The sequence below is a fragment of the Halichoerus grypus genome, chromosome 7 (assembly GCF_964656455.1).
Source record: "Halichoerus grypus chromosome 7, mHalGry1.hap1.1, whole genome shotgun sequence".
NCBI lineage: Eukaryota > Metazoa > Chordata > Mammalia > Carnivora > Phocidae > Halichoerus > Halichoerus grypus.
In genome coordinates this window covers 7,565,044-7,584,278 of record NC_135718.1, presented here as the reverse complement: position 1 = coordinate 7,584,278, position 19,235 = coordinate 7,565,044, and the positions used below count along the sequence as shown (strand labels likewise).

The 19,235-nt window shown below is 57.6% G+C and overlaps 2 protein-coding genes across 5 annotated transcripts in view; one reads left to right on the top strand and one right to left on the bottom strand.

Annotated features, from left to right (window-relative positions):
- The window catches only part of FAM53B (family with sequence similarity 53 member B), a 72,286-nt gene that overhangs the window by 15,065 nt on the left and 37,986 nt on the right, over window positions 1-19,235 (bottom strand). The window lies entirely within an intron of this gene.
- Window positions 1,576-18,081, top strand: LOC118542676 (uncharacterized). 4 transcript variants are annotated; one of them, XM_078077004.1, is made up of 4 exons: window positions 1,576-1,886; window positions 2,881-14,882; window positions 16,444-16,541; window positions 17,802-18,081. In XM_078077004.1, exon 2 carries the CDS (start codon window positions 13,166-13,168, stop codon window positions 13,790-13,792), a length of 627 nt encoding a protein of 208 aa, XP_077933130.1. In that variant the 5' UTR covers window positions 1,576-1,886; window positions 2,881-13,165; the 3' UTR covers window positions 13,793-14,882; window positions 16,444-16,541; window positions 17,802-18,081. The 4 variants fall into 4 exon arrangements, with proteins under 4 accessions (XP_077933130.1, XP_077933131.1, XP_077933128.1 ...); XM_078077005.1 differs by having other exon boundaries at window positions 17,776-18,081; XM_078077002.1 differs by having other exon boundaries at window positions 2,881-15,227; window positions 17,776-18,081.

The following is a 19,235-nucleotide window of genomic DNA, read 5'->3' as shown; positions in this document are numbered from 1 at the left end:
CCTCACATGGAAAACTGCAGAAGCAACATCATCCAGAAGCTCCTCACGGGCTGCCCCTTTCAGGTGACAAAGTGCTCCCCATCTTAGGATGAGCCTGGCTTCCCAGTGGGTACCCACACCCCTCCCTGTTCACTCCCAGGAGCCAGCATCCTGACGGGTCACAGACAGCACTGGCTCTCCTCACACTCAGCACCTATGTAGCCAGAGTGGGAGGGCAGGCTTGGGGAGCAGGGATGTGGTGGAGCCCCAAAGCAGGGGTGCCCTGCTCTGCCAAGCTGCCTGAGAAGAGGCTCCACAAGACGTGTACAAAGTGTCCAGCTCTGCTCACTTTTGCAGCACGAAGGTGGGCTCCCTCCCCAAACCCAGAGAGGCTCCTCACTGACTACATAGCTGGCCATGGCAGGTGACATGGGTCCCCTCCCAGCTCTGTGACTTGGTCAAAGGCCAAGAGTCCAAGGGCGACGGCTCCCCGGGAAGGCGCTGCAGGTAGGAGAATGGTCCCCAGTAGGGGCAGCACAAACGAAGTCTAGGTGCCACTCAGGAGGGCCTCGGGCCAACCCTGCCTGGCTCTGGGCCTCCATCTGCCCTCTGTTCTGGGAAGGGGTGGAAGGGGTGGCCCAAGGGTCGCCCTTGCTGGCTCTGGGCCTCACAGCCGGCTGCAGAAGGCAGGAGACAACAAACATACTCCAAGGGCAGTGTAACCCAAGATGCGTCTGATGGGGATGCAGGCACCTGGCTTCTGGCTCCAGCCCGCCACACACCAGGTGTGTCCTGGGAAAGTCCTGCCGGCTCCGGGCCCATCTGCGCAATGAGAAAGTCGTCCTGCCTGGGCCCGGGGTGTCCCCACCCTGCCCTGAGAAGCCGCTGCGCCCAACCAGCTTTGACGCGACTTGAGGCCTGGCACCAAATCCAAATCAGAACTGTCCCTCTGCCCCAGTGGCCCCAAATGGCCGCCCTGAGGCCAGACCCTGTTCCAAGCTCCAGGCCCGGTGGGTCCCATGAATGTCCTCACGGGCCTCTCAGCTCATTATGGCTCAAACCTGACCCAGCAATTCCTCCCTGAGCCTTCACGAAGAGCAAACACCTCACGCCAGGGCCAAAGGCCCAGTTTTCGGCTCCCGGCAGCTCCATTCCCACCTCGCCTGCGGCCCCCCTGCCCACTCAGCTCCCTCTGGAAATACCCTCCCTCAGCCAGGATCACCCCTTTCCCAAACCTCTCTCTCCCCTTGTAGCCCAGCTACAACCCTCCCCGGCCCCCCGTGCGCGCCATCCTGGAGCCCCCACACCCAGACCCGTGGGCGCTCTGGTGGGCTCTGGAGGGCCCAGGCAGGCAGCAGGCCCTCCGCTCGTGCACCCTTGATGCCTGGAGGAGTGGGGTCGGCTACTGGGTACAAGGCTCAAGTGGTGACCCAGCTGGGGCGGAACCCTGCCTCTGCCGCCAGGACGGGGTCTCCTCCGGCTCCTTATGCAACTTGTTTCCCTTTCCCCATCTGTGAAATGGGGAAATAAAACCGCTCTCGTGGGGCTGTGACGGCGATGAAACGAGATCACACGCAGGGCCAAGTCAGCGGGGTTGCGACACCACTTCGCGGTGCCCAGCTGCGCCAGGACGGAGGCGCAGGGGCCCGAGCTGCGGCCCCAGGAGGAAGCGGCGGCGGGACTCACGGCGAGAGCTGAATTGCAGGCACGCCGGGCGAAGGGGCGGTGCGGGCCTGCGCTGGCCACCAGAGCCCCGTGGGGGCGAGGGGCGGCAGCGGCCCAGCATGTCCCGGCTTGCCCGAGCACGGCAGGTGGCCACGGACACGCCTGCTGGCACCCGGTGCGGCAGGACATTCCCGGGCACATTCCGCTTCTCTGGGCCAGCTGTCCCCACCCACGGAGCCAAGGTGAGCGGCAGGGACGCTGCACGTGGGGTCCTGGTGCTGAAGCCCAGAGGCCCCATGAGAGGACTGCCTCACCCGAGGGCTTCATCTCAGCACTGGCTTCGCTTTGGGGTGGGGATGGGGGGCTCACCCTGGTCTCTTGCCCACCAGGTGCCCTTCCCGGTTCCATCTCTCCAACCAGATCCAAAGCTGCAGCAAGGCAGGGCTTGCATCCCAGAGCAGCTGGACCAGTGGACCTGGCTCAGAGCCCCAGCTCTGCCCAGCGCCCCATGGGTCACCTGAGCAGGTCCCATCCCCTCTCACAGCAGCTCCTCTGAGCTGCAGGGAGGGACGACCGGAGACCACCGTGGGAGCCAGAGGGTGCACAGATCTGGGAGGCCGCGCTGTGCTTACTGGACTTCTACACGCCTGTGGCCGCCAGCCCAAGGCACTCCTCAGTCTCTGCTGACCGGGCACCCCTAGTGCAGGGGCTCCTGGGCTAAAGGATGGGGCACCATGGGAGGGGGTCCTGGGTTCTCCAGAACCAGGCCAAACCCAGCCAGCAGGAAATCCAGAGTCCAGGCCAGGAGCAGGAATCCGGGAGACATTTCCTTAAAGGGCACTAGAGGTGCCGGGAGGTCCGCGAGAGGCTGTCAAGGAGCCCCATCTTCAGTAGAAAGTGTGCGGCCCTGAGCACACAACCAAACAGAGAGCAGCGTCTGCGCTCTCTAGCTTAGTGACTCTGGACGAGTCATTTCCACTCTTAGAGCCAGGATGGGAATCACGACACCGACCTCGTGTGGAAGGGAGCGTGTCGATGGCCCAGTCAAGGCATCCGAGCACCAACAGAATGTGGTTCCCACTTGGGAGGCCTGACCACAGGCTCCGGAAGGGCTGGCCAGGGCGGGTCTCGTTTTCTTTGACTTTCTCAGGGACACACCTCAACATAACTGTTAATTTCCTGATAGGCTTATTTTTTCCCTTTCTATTCTTTCTCCTCTGTTCGTTACTGTTTAAGTGTTTGGCAGGATGTGCAAACACAGCACCCGCATCTCGAGGGGCACCCGAAGGCCCAAGAAGCCCACGCGGTCTGAGCTAATATACCTGAGGGGACGCCCAGGGCCGGCACCTCGTCCCAAGGGACGGGCTCTGCCATCAGCCCCGTGTACGTGTGGACAGCCCAAGGCTGACTCAGCAAACCCCCACAGAAGGGGCAGTGGCAGGGCCAGGCTCAACCCGGCTCTGTCTGTTCGAGGCCTGTGCCCTTACCCAACACGCTACAGAAATTCAGAACAGAAACCCAACCTAATTTCTACCCAGCTAGAGCCACCAGCCATCCTCACCTGCTACTTGAAAACAATTCCAACAGCCAAAGGCTCCTGGGACAACGAGGGCTCCAAGAGGGCCCCCGGGGAATGTGCAGGGCTGGCTTCTGCCCTCAAGCACTCCGAAGTCCAGACATTTCTTCACGGATAGGAAACTGACTCACAAGGTTGAGCTATCGTCCATTCCCCCCGTTGTCCCCTGGACTCTTGTCTTGCTCAGGAACAAAGTCAGCATCTGGGGGGTCGTTCTCGTGTGCTGGCAGCTGAGGGACCTCTGATGACAGGGCTCACGTCTACTAAGCATTTACGGCGAGCTTCTTCACAGGGACCGTCCTGCTGAACCGTCACAACCACCCCGGGAGGGGGGCAGCGCGCCACTGTCATCAGAGGGTCAGGAAGGTGCCAAGGCCCCACAGGGAGCGAGTCGGCAGTCGGCCTCCAGGGCCGAGGGCCCAAGTGCGGGAAGGAGGGAGAGAGGGGAAGGACAGGGCCTCCCTGATCCAGGCCGCCGGCAAGGCCGCAGCCAGGCCAGAGGCCGGCGGGGGGTGCGCCCAGGCTGACCCCACGCGGGGCCAGATGGGAGGAAAGGGCAAAGGCCGTGAGTACATTACTTTCCTCTGGAGCCCACCCCCAGGTGATGAATGATGTGTCAGGGCGAAAAGGCTGAAAGCACCAAGGAGGAGGCAAACCAGCAAGACAAAACAAAAGAAACCAGCAGCGCGCCGTTACGACACCCTCGATGCGCACAGAATCCCAGGCGTCTTCCCGAGGGCTCCAGGTTGGCCCTTGCTCCCTTCTTTCCCTTAGATGTAAATGCATGCATATGCATGTGTGTGCGCACATCCCTCACTCGCTCTCTCTCTCTCTCTCTCTCACACACACACACACACACACACACACACACACACACACAGCTCCGCCATCTTGTAATCGCTTCAAGATGCTGTGGCTCCCACAGTGACTCAGATGATGACACGGTCAATTTGACTCTGACCCTCCAGTGGCCCTCCTGGGCCAGAAGGGTGAGGTGAGCTGTAGTGGGGCAGGGGAGGTGCCCACCAGCCGGAGACCAGCTTCCAGGCCTGGGGCCCCAGCCTCTGGCCTCATACCAACACTGGCTGAGTTCAAGTCAGGAAATGAGCCTACCTCTCTTGCAAAAATAAAAATGTGTAACAATTTGGAAAAAGCACTGAACCCAGGGGGAAGTCCCTCACTGTCCATCTGCAAGCGGCTGGGTGTCATCGGCAGAGGCCCTCGCGCACCTGGAACAGGGCGCCCAGGGCCACAGGGGCCTCGAGGGATAGGGTCTCAAATCCCTGCGGGAGCGGCCACCACAGCCTCGGACAAGAGCAGACCGAGGCTGACCCACCCCCAAGAGAGGTCCCTGCCCCTTGGCCCCTTTCTACCCTCTGTCTTCCAAGCAGAGAGGTAGGTGGATCCTAAGGAAAACAGCAGCTGACACACATGCTCCCTTGCACTGGGCATCTACTAAGTACAGGCTGCAGAGACTCAGTGCCCGTGGCCTCACTTGTTCCCCTCGGCCCCCCAGAGGCTGAGGAGCCTGTCAGGCCAGCGAGCGAGAGTGGCCCTTCTCCATCTGAATAAAATGGCGTATGCACACAGCACCCTGAGAACCTCAGGGGAGAGTGAGTCCTGGGGGCCCTAACCGGCAGGTCACTGCAGCTGCAGCCAGGGGTCGTGCCGGTGGGCTCGGGGCACCGGGTAGTCATTATTCTTTCCCCTCTCAAGGACGCCGACTGTGCCGACGCTTATCAGCAATCTGCCCAGCAAGCAGGTCAGGGATCCTAACGAGGCTGGGGCCCCAGACAAGAGGGGGTGAAAGCTGAGCCAGGCACATAGACAAATCCCCCACAGTGACGGACCTTCCCCTCTCATCGAAACCTGCCCTGGAGGCTGTGGCCAGAGCAGGCCAGCTCCAAGGTCAGGCCAGAGGGGCCAGAGTGATTTTGCTGTGACAGACGGCCCCAGATGCCACTTCTCAAGCCCGGCACCTCCCCTCCATAAGAGGACCAGCCTGGGGTGGGGATTGGGGGGGCGGGGCATTGGGGGGGTGGGCCCCGCCTTGGTGGCCCAAGAGACAGCCGGTGCTCAGGCTGGCTTGCAGGCATCCCGCTCAGCCACAAGCGGCCAGGCTGACGTCCTGCCAGCAATGTCCCCAAGTGAACAAGGAACCTGAGATCCTGTGGGTCAGTACCCGACCAGGACACTTGTACCCTCACAGTTTACGTTCGCAGAAACACAAGAGCGACTCCTAAAAGGGTGGCCTTTTCTCTCTTTTGCCCTTAAAACTGGTTCTCACTGCAAAACTAAATATGAACCAAGAGGTCTCCGCCAGTCCTGCTGGCAGGGTGGGGGTGAGTCCAGGATAGACCCCTTTAAATTGCAGCATAAAGCTCTCCGGCGGCCGGGCTGAACTGCCTTTCTACTTCCCGCTTTCTCTCGCGCTCCCTCCCTCTTTAATCTTGCCATTGTCCCCTCCAAGAGAGACCTCATAGTGTTCCCATGAAAGCAAGAAAAATGGACGCTCCGGAAGGTATTGTGGGACCTGCCCGGGCAGAATCGCTCACATGCCTTTTTTCTCACTATTAGCTTGAGATGATCTTAGAGAAAGAAAAAGAGAGAGGGAGACAGACACGCACACAAAAAACACAAACAAAAAAGTCCCGTCCTCGATGGCTGGTGAGAAATAAAGCCGCTCTCTGTCTCTTGAGAGGAACATCAATTGTCGGAGCACCCAGGTTAGTGGAGAAGCACAGAATCGAGCGTCCCGCTCACCCGGCTGAAAACAAGAAAGCAACTTCCAATTGATTGGGGGAAAGAAATTAATTGCAGCTTTAGAAAAACCTTTTCTCTTCGGCAGGGCCTTGGGCCCATTGAAGCCCAGGCTGCTCGGCAGGGCTCTTAGCGGTTACCACCATTCACCACGCGCAGGTGGCTGATACATTTCCCAGGGCTCGTCGGCGTGGGGACTGCGCCGTGCCTTTCAGCGAGGGCTGCCGGGATCTATACAGGGCCACTTAAATCAGTCTGAAGCTGTGAAAGGCTCCGCCGCTCACAGCCCGGGTCCGGCTGCCCAAACAGAGCCCCGGGAGGGCCAGCAGGCGGGCGCAGGGCCGGGAGGACGGTGCCAATTAAAAACCCCAGCCTGTGGGCCATTCTCTCCCTCATTTTCATTCCTACAGCTACATTGTGTCCACTGGCAGCGGATTCCAAAAGCAGGGCGGCCCACATTCACCTCCCAGGGCTTTAGAGTCGCCATCCCGAACTAGGCTAATTAAAAGCGTGGTCCCTCCCAGGCTGCTCCTGGGGAGGAGCGAGGGCAGAAGGCTCAGGAGACAAGGTGCGACTGTGAATGCTGGGCTCTTCCAGGGGCAACTGGCAGGCTGGGAGGAAGAGGTCCCGGAAGGAGTGGAGCCCGTATGCGCATCAGCCCCTTGAGTCTGTGGAACATTCTAGAGCTCCCTGCATCTTCCGAACCTCAGGAAGACAGGGCAAACGTGGTATGGGTGGGAGTGGGCCCTGCTGCAGGGCTGACACGCCTCTGGGGTACACCTACCACCCATGCCTGCTCCCAAGATGCCCAGGGGACAGCAAGCCAGGAAGCCGGGGGACACTGACTGTTGAGACGGTCATGGTTGGTGGGAAGAAGGGACCCAGGCCTGGCACATTCTAACTGTTTATCCAACGCCCGCTCTGGCCCCCACCCCCGGGCCTGTTTCAACTGGAAAGCAGCAATGATGCGTGCCCCCTTGCAGAACTGCTGGGCTAGCACGTACGCGGCGCACACAGACAGCTACGCCCAGTGACAGCCACCACTGAGACCACCAACCACAGCACTGCCCAGTGGCCACCACCTTCAGAAGTTCTGCCAGCAAACCAAGGAGCTCTGGCTCCATGAGACCCAATCAGACCCCCCAGAAACGGACGGGGGGGTCCTTGCTGCCATGCTGCCTCCCTTCCTGGCACCCTTTAGAATTCCAGGACAGCGCCTAGCCCAGCAATGGATGAAGATGTGTGTGTGTGTGGGGGGGGGGGATGGGCAACTCTGTTCTTTTGGCAAAATGCGCGTTAATTCCGGCTGACCTGTGACGCACTCGGCAGGTCTTCTCCAAATTACCAGGGTATCTGAGCTGCACGAGGTCCTCCCCCAGGAATGTCTGAGAAATGTATTGCTCAAAGATTTCTGCCACAGAGGGAGGCCACAGGTGAGCTCAGAGAGGCTGGGGATGTCGGCTTCCCAGATGGTGTTGGGAGGGGGCATCTAGGGAAATGAGCAAAGCCCGAGAGCTTGACTGGAGAGGGCAGGCGGATCCTGGGGGTGCCACTGGCAATGGAAATGGCAGACGGACACAGAGGTGGGCAGCCAGAGCCTCCTCTGGTCGAGATACTGGGAGATGGAAGGGATGAGGTCTCAGGTCCCTGTACTATGGGGACCAGCACTGTTGGAACACCTGCCCCCGAGGGGGTGAGGATGGCCCCTGCCACACCCAGAATCCGATGGGGCCTGCCTCTCCTATTCTCCCCTGAATGAGAGGAAAAGGAGCCAGGTGTATGTACGTCTGTCTGCAGGGCAGAAGCCAGGCCCTCAAGACAAAGACCCCAGCAGTGGTCACCTCCCTTGGGGCCAGCAGCAGCAGAACTGTGACCAGGCTCTGTCTCAATGGCAGAGTCCCAGCGTGGCCCCATGGCCCTGCGAGGAGCTAGCTGAGCCCTCAGTGCAGGAAGGGGCAGCCCAGGGGCTCTGCCATCACGGTGCTCTGTGATCAAACCCTGCCCCTGCTCCTTCCTCCTCTTCCTCAAAAGAATACCTGGGACTATTGGTCCAGCTTCTTTTTGCTAAACTTTTAAAGTTGAAAATTAAGAGTCGTAACAAAAATAACACTGATCCGTACTGAGTGCTTCCTGGGGCCCTGCTGAGAGGTGAAGCCTTGGTCCCTGAAACAGGCTCGGCCCCTGAAACACGCTCTGGGGCTGGGCCGAGCTGGCGGCAGCGCCCTCCCCTCCTCCAGACTCCCAGGAGGGGCCAGCTCTCAAGGCAGACAGGTGACGGTAAATCGAGTATGCCTTGTGCCAAGCAGTTGCTAAGATGGCTCCAAGAATCCTGAAGTCCTGATCAATGGGCAAGATGGCCCTCTGCTTTGGCAGTGGGACTCTCGCGCTTTTTCGCACGAAAAACAGCGATGCACACTGCCGGCAGCTGCCTGGCAGAATGCCTGCTTGCCTGCTCTCCCTGGAGGGGCTGAGGAAGAGTGGGCTGAGAAGCCATCAGCCAGTGTCACCATCCTTCCCGGCCCCTGGGGCCGTGGGCTCCGAGATGGAGAGAACAGAAAATGTGGGGCCGACAAAGCTAACAGACCCAGCCCCGAGGCAGCGGGCCCCGTACCACCCGTGTCTTCAGGTAACAGGATGCCCCACTGCCCAGCTCCACCCACCCTGCATGGCGCTCAAGCTGAGTGGGGCCTGAGAAGGCACCTGTCCTTTGCCACTGCTAGTTCAGAAGGATCAGATTTCTTGTCTGAGGCCAGGCACGTAACAGGGCCCCAGAGACTGCAGCCACCAGGGAGGCCAAGATCTTTCACTCCAGTCTGTGGTTCTCTACCACACAATGTCCTCCCAGGGACTGTCGTGACTTGGGAGGGCATGGGGACTGTAGGCTTTGGGTGGGAGAGGCAGGGATCCCACAGCACGGGACAGCCCCTCTCCGTCCAACAGAGAATCATCCAGCCCAAGACCCCGATGGTGCCGAGGCTGAGAAACTCGGGTCTTCCTCTGGCAGCCTCACTCCCCATGATGAGCGAGTGCAGCTTGCTTGCTCTCAGGCACTTGCCAGGTGCAACAAGAATGCTCCCACTGTGGCTTCAATGCAGACTCAATTTGCTCTGGCCCCTTAGGGGCCACCTTCCCTGGGCCTTTAGCGCCTGTGGGGAGAGGGAGGAGAAATGGGCAGCTCTGCAACGAAGCTAAAAGGAATCGGGAACGAACAGCACCGCTTCCCGACCAGCTGCCCCAAACCGGGGTGCTCCCACGGTCATGGCTCCACCTGCCATTTCCTCCCTTGGTCCTTTTGCTCCCAGTTCTGGGCCTCTGGGATGTCAGGCCAAGGGCGGAAGACCCAAGCTCAGGTTCACAGTGGCCACGACTCCGTGTCCTGCTCTCCCAGCACAAGTGGTAAAGGTCACTCTCTGTGGCTCTTCCCCAGCCCCCCTCATGTGAGCCCTTGTCCGAACTGTCCGACTGCAATACTGGGAGGAATCATAGGGTTACTTTAGAGGAGGCTAGAAGCAGGTATGACGGATGCCCAGGAATTCTGGCAGAACTGCCGGCATCTTTTTCCCCACTGCAGAAGTGCCTCGGGCAAGCCAAGGGTCAGTTTGACCGCATGGTCACCACTCTTTCCAGGTCTAAAGTGAGGCTCCATCCACAGACCCAAGGCACCCAGGGGCCGTGGCAGGGTGATCTGATCAGCTTCCTGCCAGGACCATCACTTGGCACCAAGCCCTAGCTGGGAACCCAGAGCAGGAGACCAGCCACTGCCTCTGAGAAGTTCACAGTCCAGGAAGGGACGAGGTCAGGAAGGGGTGCTCAGAGTGAGGTACTGGGGCCAGTGTTTCCGGACCCTGTGCTGGGTGCTCCGTCAAGCGCTTCTGAACCATCATCTCATTTATTTTGTACCACTTCCCCAAGGGACTCTACTATCATCCCCATTTGTAAATGGGGGACTTGAGCCCCACTAGCTTGAGTTAATGGCTGGCACAAAGCCACGCAAGCCTCCCCACATCCCAGAAGATGCCTGAGCTCCCTCCCACCCCCCACCCCCGGTCCTCAGCTCCTTCTCCTGCTCCTAATAAACCCCACATGGTGACAATTAGGTGCTTCGGGCCCCAAGCTGGATAATGATCTGTCCATTTTGAGGCCCCAAATGAACTGTAAGTGTCCTTCAGCTGGTCAGGCAAGAGCGGGAAGGGAAGGCAGCCTGCTGAGGACCATGTGTGCTGGATCCTTCACATGAGCACGATTAAGTCCTCACAACAGCTGTAAGGAGAGAAGTGAGCGTCACCGACACGCTAACGTGGAAGCCGAGGGTACATGCCCAGTGTCACAGCGAGGGCGCAGCAGAGCGTGAAGAAATCCTGTGCTCTTCTGACGACCCCTGTGGTGGGACCCGCGTCTCCCCCGGAGTCACCACCCGCTGGAGGTGCTGAGGACAGACCCAAGATGAGCCAAGAAAACGTCTCTGGCTTCACGAGACCCACAGAGGAGGAACCTCGGGACTCCTGTGCTAGCACCGTACTGGGGTCGGGGCTCCCTGCAGGGCCCAGACAGCAGGAGGCGAACGTGCAGCACATCAGGGGCGACACCGAGCTGTCAGCCAGCGGGGCGATCAGGGTGGGGCGAGGGACGGGAGAGGAAGTGGGTGCGGGTGAGGAGACAGTCAACAGGAAATGCGCTGGGAACGTGCCCGTGAGGCAGGTTGAGGCCAGGCTGCCACCCCCAGACTTCTGCATTCTCAGCCCTCGCTCAGATGTTGAAAATCTGCTTGTTTCTGCAAGGCAAAATGGCACGCTCTTCTTCCTTGAGAAAGCCCTCTTTCAGGGAGCGCTGGGGGGCACCCAAGCTTCTGGGAGGAAACAAAGATACTAAGGCTCCTTGACTCTGAGAACATGTCGGAAACCCCAAATTTGAGGCCACAGGCCAGGGCACAGCAAAGGGCCAAGCCTGGGGCAGGAAACCCCCAAAATGGAGAGGGAGGATGGGAGGGCAGTGGCTGCTTCGAGACCAACGTGCCTGGCACCCATGAGCCCCGTCTCTGTGGACAGGAAAGCCTGGGGTGGGGGGGGCAGGGATGAGCCTGCATAAAGTCACCACTCATCTCCTTCCCCCTCGGAACCTCCATCTCCCCATCTGTAAAATGGCAATAGGGGCCTCCCAGCCAGCTCACCTCAGAGGATCGCCAGGAGACCTCAAGAATAATGTCGTGAGGCTTCAGAAGGGAGAACCCACTAAAATAGCAGCAGAGCCCTGGACGGTGCTCCCACCACCAAGCCCCGAGAGGCGCGTCTTATCTTCACTCTGCAGATGAGCAAACAGGGTGAGAGAGACTGAGTAACTTGCCCAAGGTCCCAGAGCTGAAGGTCGCGCCACCAGTACTTGGACGCTGCCACCTGCCCGCCTGCTCAGGGCTCCTCTTGCCACTAAGAGGCCGGGCTGGAATTAGCAATCATGGGAGGACGCCCTGGGAAGACAAAGCACCATCCCAGCCCTTGAGGAATGGGCGGCGTCCCTGGAGAGACCAGTGGGAAGAGCTTGCCACCACAAGAGAGGCACTGGGAGGCTCAGGGCAAGGACCGAGGAGACAGGAAGGAACCAGTGGCAGAGAACAGCCACGTCCTACCCACCTGCAGGAAGAGCTGTAGGCCCGCGAGGGAGGGTGTCCAGGTGGGAAGGGCAGGCAACGGGAGCAGTGGAAGACCCGGGGGCCAGTTGCTGCCCTGTCATCAACTGCGTCTCTATGTGACCCTGGGCAAAGGACCTCTCTCTTCACTTTCTCCAGATACACAATGACGGGACCGGACTCAGGTCCCTCAAAGCTCTGAGACTTACGAGTTCCAGCTAGAACCTTCTGCACCTGTTCATCCTCGAAACGGGGAGCATGGAAACCATCCTTGATTGTTGAAGTTTTCACACTGTCTTCCCAGAGGAAAATACCATTGTCTTAGTAGACAGCAGCATCCCAACCTTGGCAGAGGCCCCCCTATTGTTCTTGGGCCCACCTGGCGCCCTCTGACCACCCTCCTGGCCAACCGGGATGGGGGATGGGTGGACAGGGTGCTGCCTGGCACGCTGGCCCAGCCATCAGCGGCTGCCGTGGGAAGCCGAAAGAACAGTCCCGGCCGGCCCGCCTCCATGTGAGTCAGCAGCTGTTTCTCCCAACATACTTTTCCCCACCGCATACCACAGGGTACAGCCAACATCCCAGCAACTGCAGAGCTTTGGACAACCCAGTTCTAACAAACTTCCCCATTAAGCCTGAGTCCACGTTCATACAACTGTATGAAGGATACGTGCCATGAACAGGACCCAACTGGAGGATGGCAAAAGTCATGACCCGACAGCCGCCGTCACCAGCACTCAGCGTGACAGTATCGCGGTCTCCCAGGCGTCAGAAGTGCCAGGGCGTTCTCTCTACTCCCTCAGGCTCCCAAAGCACTAACATCTACCGAACACATGCTTGTCCCGGGAACCAAGCCGCCCCTCCTCAGTGTCACAATGCCTCTACCAGGCAGGTATTGTTAGTCCCGTTTTTCTCTCTCTTTTTTTAAAGATTTTATTTATTTATTTGCGAGAGAGAGAGGGAGGGAGAACACAGAGGGAGAGGGAGAAGCAGACTCCCTGCTGAGCAGGGAGCCCAACATGGGCTCGATCCCAGGACCCTGAGATCATGACCCGAGCCGAAGGCAGACGCTTAACGACTGAGCCACCCAGGCGCCCCAGCCCCATTTTTCAAAACACAACAAGCTGAGGCCCAGAGAAGTCCCATGGCCAGGATCCTTCAGCTAGTGAACAGCAGAGGTGAGAAGGACCCCCAGGGCCCGCTCGCCCCCAGGCTAGCCCCTGCCCTAACATGCACTCGGATCTCTAGTTATCTACTGGGGTATTTACAGCATTAAGAACCAAAGTCAGAAAAAGATGATTTGATGACATGTACAGACAACATAATTATCTACCAGACAACTTTTCTCCCTAATGGAGCCAGAATGTTTTATTCTTAGTATTATAATTGAGCATAGGATAATTTTAAGATCCTGTAGGCTCTGCTTTACTCTGAGTGAGCACTAAGGAGACAGCAACTAACGCTGGGACTTCTCCCTACAAGGAAACACGCTACCAGATGGAAAAGGCCAAAGGTAAAGAGCCTTCGTGAAGGGACAGAAGCCCAGGTCACTGCAGTACCTTGACATGACAGCTATCTTCCCCTGTGATTCAGAGTCGGGCATGAGGCCAAGTCTTCAAGGTGTTCTGGCTGCACTCTCTATGCTAGATGATGGTGATGATGATGATGGTGGTGGTCGTGGTGATGAAAGTGGTGGTGATGATGGTGGTGATGGTGATGAAGGTGGTAGTGATGGTGATCATGGTGGTAGTGATGGTGATGATGGTGATGATGGTGATGGTGGTGATAATGGTGGTGGTGGTGATGAAGGTGGTAGTGATGGTGATGACGGTGGTGATGATGGTGATGGTGGCGGTGGTGGTGGTGGTGATGATGGCAGTGATGAAGGTGGTGGTGATGATGGTGATGAAGGTGGTAGTGATGGTGATGATGGTGGTGGTGATGGTGATCACGGTGATGGTGATGATGGTGGTGGTGACAGTGATGATGGTGGTGATGAAGGTGGTGGTGATGATGGTGATGATGGTGATGATAAGGTGGTGGTGGTGGCGATGACGGTGGTTGTGTTAATGGTGAAGACGAAGGTGAAGGTTAACAGTTCTGGTAACTGTGAGGACAGCAGCTACCATCTGCTGAGCACCTGCAGTGTGGCCAGGTATGGCCAGGTGCTTTATGGCCTTTGGCTTAAGTGATCTTCACACCAACCCTCTGAGGTAAATTATTATTATCCCCATTTTCCAATGAGGAAACTGAGGCTCAGAGTGGTTACGTGGTTAGAGTAGAGAGGCTGAGACTCTGGACTCTAAAGACACTGTTCCTCCTCTACCTCATGCTCCCCAAGTGACCGACTGCAGAGTGGAAACCATTCCTGCTAATGAGCAATTTCCGGTCTCTAGTTCCCCAGTACAAATGTATCAAGCCAACCTCCTTTAGCCATTGGCATTTGTTTTAAAAGGTGCAGGCTTACCTGAAAGGAAAGGGTTCATCCTAAAGTAGACCTTGTGTGCTGCAGACTCTGACCCCTCTCCTGCCTTCATCAATGAGAGCAAGAAGCAAACTTCTTCATACAACAACGAAGGAAGAACAGTGGGGGCTGACGGGCGTTGGGAGGACAATGAGGGGCACAGTTGGGCTCCATGGACCTCCCTCTACTGACGGCCCCCCAACCTCTCTTTAGAGGCTGCTTCCCGCCCAAACCACTCCAAAGCTCTTCGAAACTATTCCACTGGTTTCTATCCCCACCTTGGGGAAGGAAGTCCACATTCCAGCTCCCTGGAGGGAAATCCACAGGCTTAATTGAGTTTCTCTGATGAAGCCCCAAGCTCAGGGCCAGCTAGGAAGGGATATCTTCCAGATTTCGTGAGGAGCTGTGCCTGAGGCTGCGGTGACTGGCTTCTTCTACACCAAGAAGGCTGGGGTATGGCAGGGGCTGGCAAGAATGGCCCCCCCTGGGGACTCTGATGCTGTGTCAACAGGGGCGTCTATGATGCTGGAAACAGCTCGGCAGGCCCAGGTGCCCAGGCAGCCAGGTCCCACTCTCCGCCCTCAACTTTCAAGTGGCTCTGCCAAGAACCAAGGACAGATGGGCTGTGGGTCCTTCGCTAGGGCGCCACTGGGATGGTGACATCAGGCAAGGGGCCAGACATGCCTGGGCTCAGAGCCCTCTCTGCAGCCCCCTCCTCACTCGGCAGGTCCCTCTACCCAAGCCTTGCTTTCCTCATCTACAAGCTGGATAAGCACAGCCCATGTCAGAGGGGTTCCACAAGGAAGAAAGGAAACAAGGTACATAAACGTACTTCATGAATCTAACGCGTTGCATGGATGGGAGGGTCCACGCCACACCAGGCCTGGAAGACCGGTCATCCGGTTCAGGGCCGGCACCAGCTAGATTCTCCAGCTGAGGTTTCCCCACTGACCAGCACTGGCCAGAGGCTCAGCTGGCAAACCACAGGTGCCGGGCTCCACCCAGCAGGCTTCTGGTAACTCCAGTTAACCCCTTCCTAGGTCAGTCTCGACACAGGAAGAATGGACGCTCAGAGCCGCAAAGGAACCCACGGGACACCAGCCACTAGCTAGGCTGCCACATCTCCCTTTATTTGGAAAGAATGTGGCTCTCAAGACATTTGGGTATATTCTTTTTTTTTTTTTTTTTTTAAGATTTTTAATTATTTATTTGACAGGGAGAGAGAGAGAGAGCAGGAACACAAGTAGGGGGAGGGGCAGAGGGAGAGGGAGAAGCAGGCTTCCCGCTGAGCAGGGAGCCCAGTGTGGGGCTCGATCCCAGGACCCTGGGATCACAACCTGAGCCGAAGGCAGATGCTTAACAACTGAGCTACCCAGGCGCCCCATTTGGGTGTATTCTTAAAAAAAAAAAAAAAAAAGGCTCATATCCATTACCAAAGGAAATAATTACAAAGCATTAAATGAGAAAAATATGTCATGCTGTGCTTGACACATACTAAGTATGACTGTCATCTTCATCCAACATGAAGGTGCTCAGAAAAGACCTTAGGACAAAGGACTCAAAGCCTTGGACCTGGCTGGCCCTCCCCAACCCTGGGTGTGAGCAGTGATGTCCTCTCCCCACGAGGACCCAAACGGGACCACACTAGAACACGAACTCTCAGAAAGGGGGCATTTCTAATGGTTGCCATGTTGGGGACAATGGGAAAGCAGGGGGACTCCCGGGATGGGATGGGACTTCCGGTCCCGGGGCCTGCAGGTGTGGGGGCGGCAGTGGGGATGGAACAGTGAGGGCTTATTTTCCACTTGCAGCAGCACAAGCAGAAGGGAGTGGCAGCAAGGCAGAATCTGCCTCTGACTCAACCAAGGTTCTCGGCCGTCCTCCCCTCCCAGGACCGGCTGCGGCTGCGCGGTGGGCGGCCCGGGGCAGCAAGCCCGAGCCCTGTCGTGCACAGGAGCGGCTTCCTTCCCAGCCCCGCTGAGGGGCGGCGGCAGGAGCTCGCTCCCTTCCATGACCAGGATGGCCAGAGCTGATGGGTAGGGCTGCAGGTGGCTCAGCCTTCCTGAGGCCGCTGACTTGACCCCCTCCCGCTTGGGAGTTCCTCAGTCTGCAAGCTAGTCCATTTTGAAAAGGAGCCCTCCTGTGACTGCTCACCTGTCCGCGTTTGGCCAGGGAGCCCCAAGGGCAGGTTCACATCAGCTGATCCTCCCTCCTTTGACATGCAAGAGAGGCCGGGCATGGAGGTCATTTGCCAGCAGTCAGGATTCAAATGAGCTACAGGTCCCAAAACAGTGCCTAGGTTATGTAAGCACCTGACACCTCCTCACCTTTCCCCACCAAGACATCCCCCCCACCCAAGACTTTCTTGGGCCAATACAGGACACGTCGGATGCTGAGGGAAGGGGAACGGGGAAGAACCAGCCGGCGCTGGGATTCTGGACGATGGCCCCTCCTTGAAGAAGGCTTTACCACTCCAGGTGATACACCACTGCCATCCGGGGCACTGCTCAGTGGTGGAGCTGGGGCTGGCCCAGGTGTAGTCCCTGACCCTGTCCCCTGCCCCAGCGTCTGGGGTCACTCACGCCACCCGTCCCCACGGAAGGTCTCTCCCCCAGCAGCCACACCACCGGCCTGTGCGGCACTGTGTCTGACATAACCTTCTCTGCTCCTGCTTCTTGTCTGTCTACCCACACGAGGGGAAGCTTCTGGGGACCAGGGCCTGTGGCCATCCTGCCCCACATGGCATCCTTAGTGGCGAGAGCAGCGCCTATACACGCTAGGTCCACACCCAACAGCACTGGCCCCAGAAGAGAATCCGTACAGAGGGGGGGATCTGGGTCTGCTTCTAGTTTTCCTGCCCTGAGGTGCCCAGCATACAACAGGAACCCAGAGAGAGGTTCTGGATTGAATGGAAGGTGAGAGAGACAGAGCAGACATGGGTCCTAGGTGGGAAGGAAGGAACTCAAGCGGAAGCCCAGATTCTCCCCCCGAGAGCAGACATCATGTAGGCACATTCTGGGTTTTCTCACACAAAATGCACACCCCAGTGTGCACGGGCAGTGTGGACACACAGAAGGGCCCACGACTGAGCATGTCCTGAATGAGCACGGGGGCCTCGGGCTCCAGGGGCACCGCTGTGGTAGGTGGGCAGGCGTTCCCGGCACCACTGCCCTAAGACCCAATGGGCTACTTTGAGAAAACGAGTCAAGCCAGCTCCCCAAACTCACAGGCAAACTATTCAAGAAGAAAAACCAAAGCACCAGCAGGGCCCTGCCCAGGAGGCAGCCCTGCTCCAGTCTGTGGGAGGGGGCCCATGCTGGAAACGGCTCTTATGCTTGGACAGCCTGGGAACATCTGGTCACACTGTGTTTGGCACAGCCACTGGGCCACCGAGCCCCTGGCCAGGCGGCAGGTTAACCAAATCATGTGAGGCGTGCTGTCGAAGCCAGCGGAGTATTTCTGTGCCGTTAACAGGAACCTGCATTATTACAAACTCAGGGTCCCAGAGAGTCAACACATTCACCACAGATTTTGGACCAAAGAGCCTAAAAGAATTCAATTCTATTTTGTGCTGGGCCAAGAATTTTGTGGTGACTTTTTTTTTTTTAAACTATGTGTCCGCTTTTCTTATTGGATAGAGCAAGAAATTGGTGCTAAGCTCATGTGTTTTGTTTTAATAAGGACTGTTTCTTTCATTTTTCTCTTTTAAAGGAACAAACTCTTATTTCTTGTCATAGCTCCGCAGTGCATTTGAACCTGCAGAGCCCACAGGCTCACGGGGCTGGAAGGAGCGTCAGGAGTCCCCACTCAGCGTCACAGCTGTTTAGAAAAAGGACTGAGAACCACGACATTTAGTGCTGGCTACCTCTGGGGTGGATTCCAGAAGGATTTCACTTTCTGTGTTTTTTTACTTTTCTGAACTATAATGTTTTTTACCTTCCAAACTTTGAATTTTTTTACATGTATGCATTAATTTTGTAAGCAAAAAAAACCAATAAATTTAAACAAATCTAGAAATCATTTGCATTCATATAGACGCGTTTGCCCCTACTCCAACAAGAATATTGCTATGTGCCAAGAATTAAGTCTTATGGGCCATTACGTCCTCAATGTGAGAGAAATGTCACTTCATTTAACTCTCTATTACCAGACCCACTTCACAGATGAGGAAACGGAGGCTCAGGTCCCACAGCTAGATCTGCAACCAGCTCTGTCTGCTTCCCAAGGCTCTGCTCTCAGCCAGCCTGCTCCACAGCCTCCCAGCAGACTTGAGGGCTCCTTTCTCTCTGCCCCTTTTCCTGCCTGGCCACTGAAATAAACCACAAATAGTACAGAGGCCACGGATTGGGTGGGCACTCTGGAGATGTCTGGGTCATGACTGGTGACTTCTCTCCCAAAGTCAAAGAACCAGGTCAGTGCAAGGGGAAGGGGCAGGCCAGCAGGAGCCTGGGGAAACGGCTCTGCTAGATGTGAAACTGAAGAACGCACTGGTATGTTCGGGAATCGGGACCCTACCGGGCAACCGTGAAGGCCCGGCCATCTTCGGTGCTGCCCGATACTGTGCCCCCCTGGGAGGTTTCAGGCCACCTCTGCAACGGTTCCAGGTCATGGACCCCAGAACAGATGTCGGGCGGGTCCCCTCCCACCTGCTGCTACAGGCCCAGTCCTGCTAATATGTTAATGGTGCTTCTCAGAAGCTGCTCTGCCAAGGGGTCGGTCCCCACATGTCCATGCAAAATGCTGCATTCTCCACCCCCTCCTGGAGACACAGCATGTCCCTGCTCAGAGAAGCATCACCTTTCTGAGACCTGTGTCACTGGGTTAGACCTTTGAGAAGCTTCTGTACAAGTCCAGCACAGAGTGAGAGTCTGCAAAGCCCACCTCAGGAGACGGGCACAAAGGTGCACACGAGTTCCTGACCACGGGCTAGGCACTGTGACAAACTTACCTTGCCCTCGTCCCACAAGCCAGGGCGGGAGCTGCGGGCACAAGCTGCCAGTGGCAGCCCTCCAGGACTGCATTCCTCCCCTCCACCTACGCTTCCATCCCCGCCTGTGAAATCTTCTCCAGCCTTCCTCCCTCAGACCCTGCTTCCTGGGCCTCCTGAGGCTGCCCGGTGCGCACTGGCTCGGCACACAATCCTAACCGTACCTGCCGGCTTCAAGTCCCAC

Bases quoted from the DNA above. Each gene is read 5' to 3' on its own strand.
- LOC118542676 (XM_078077004.1), top strand. From the start codon at position 13,166: ATGACAGCTATCTTCCCCTGTGATTCAGAGTCGGGCATGAGGCCAAGT.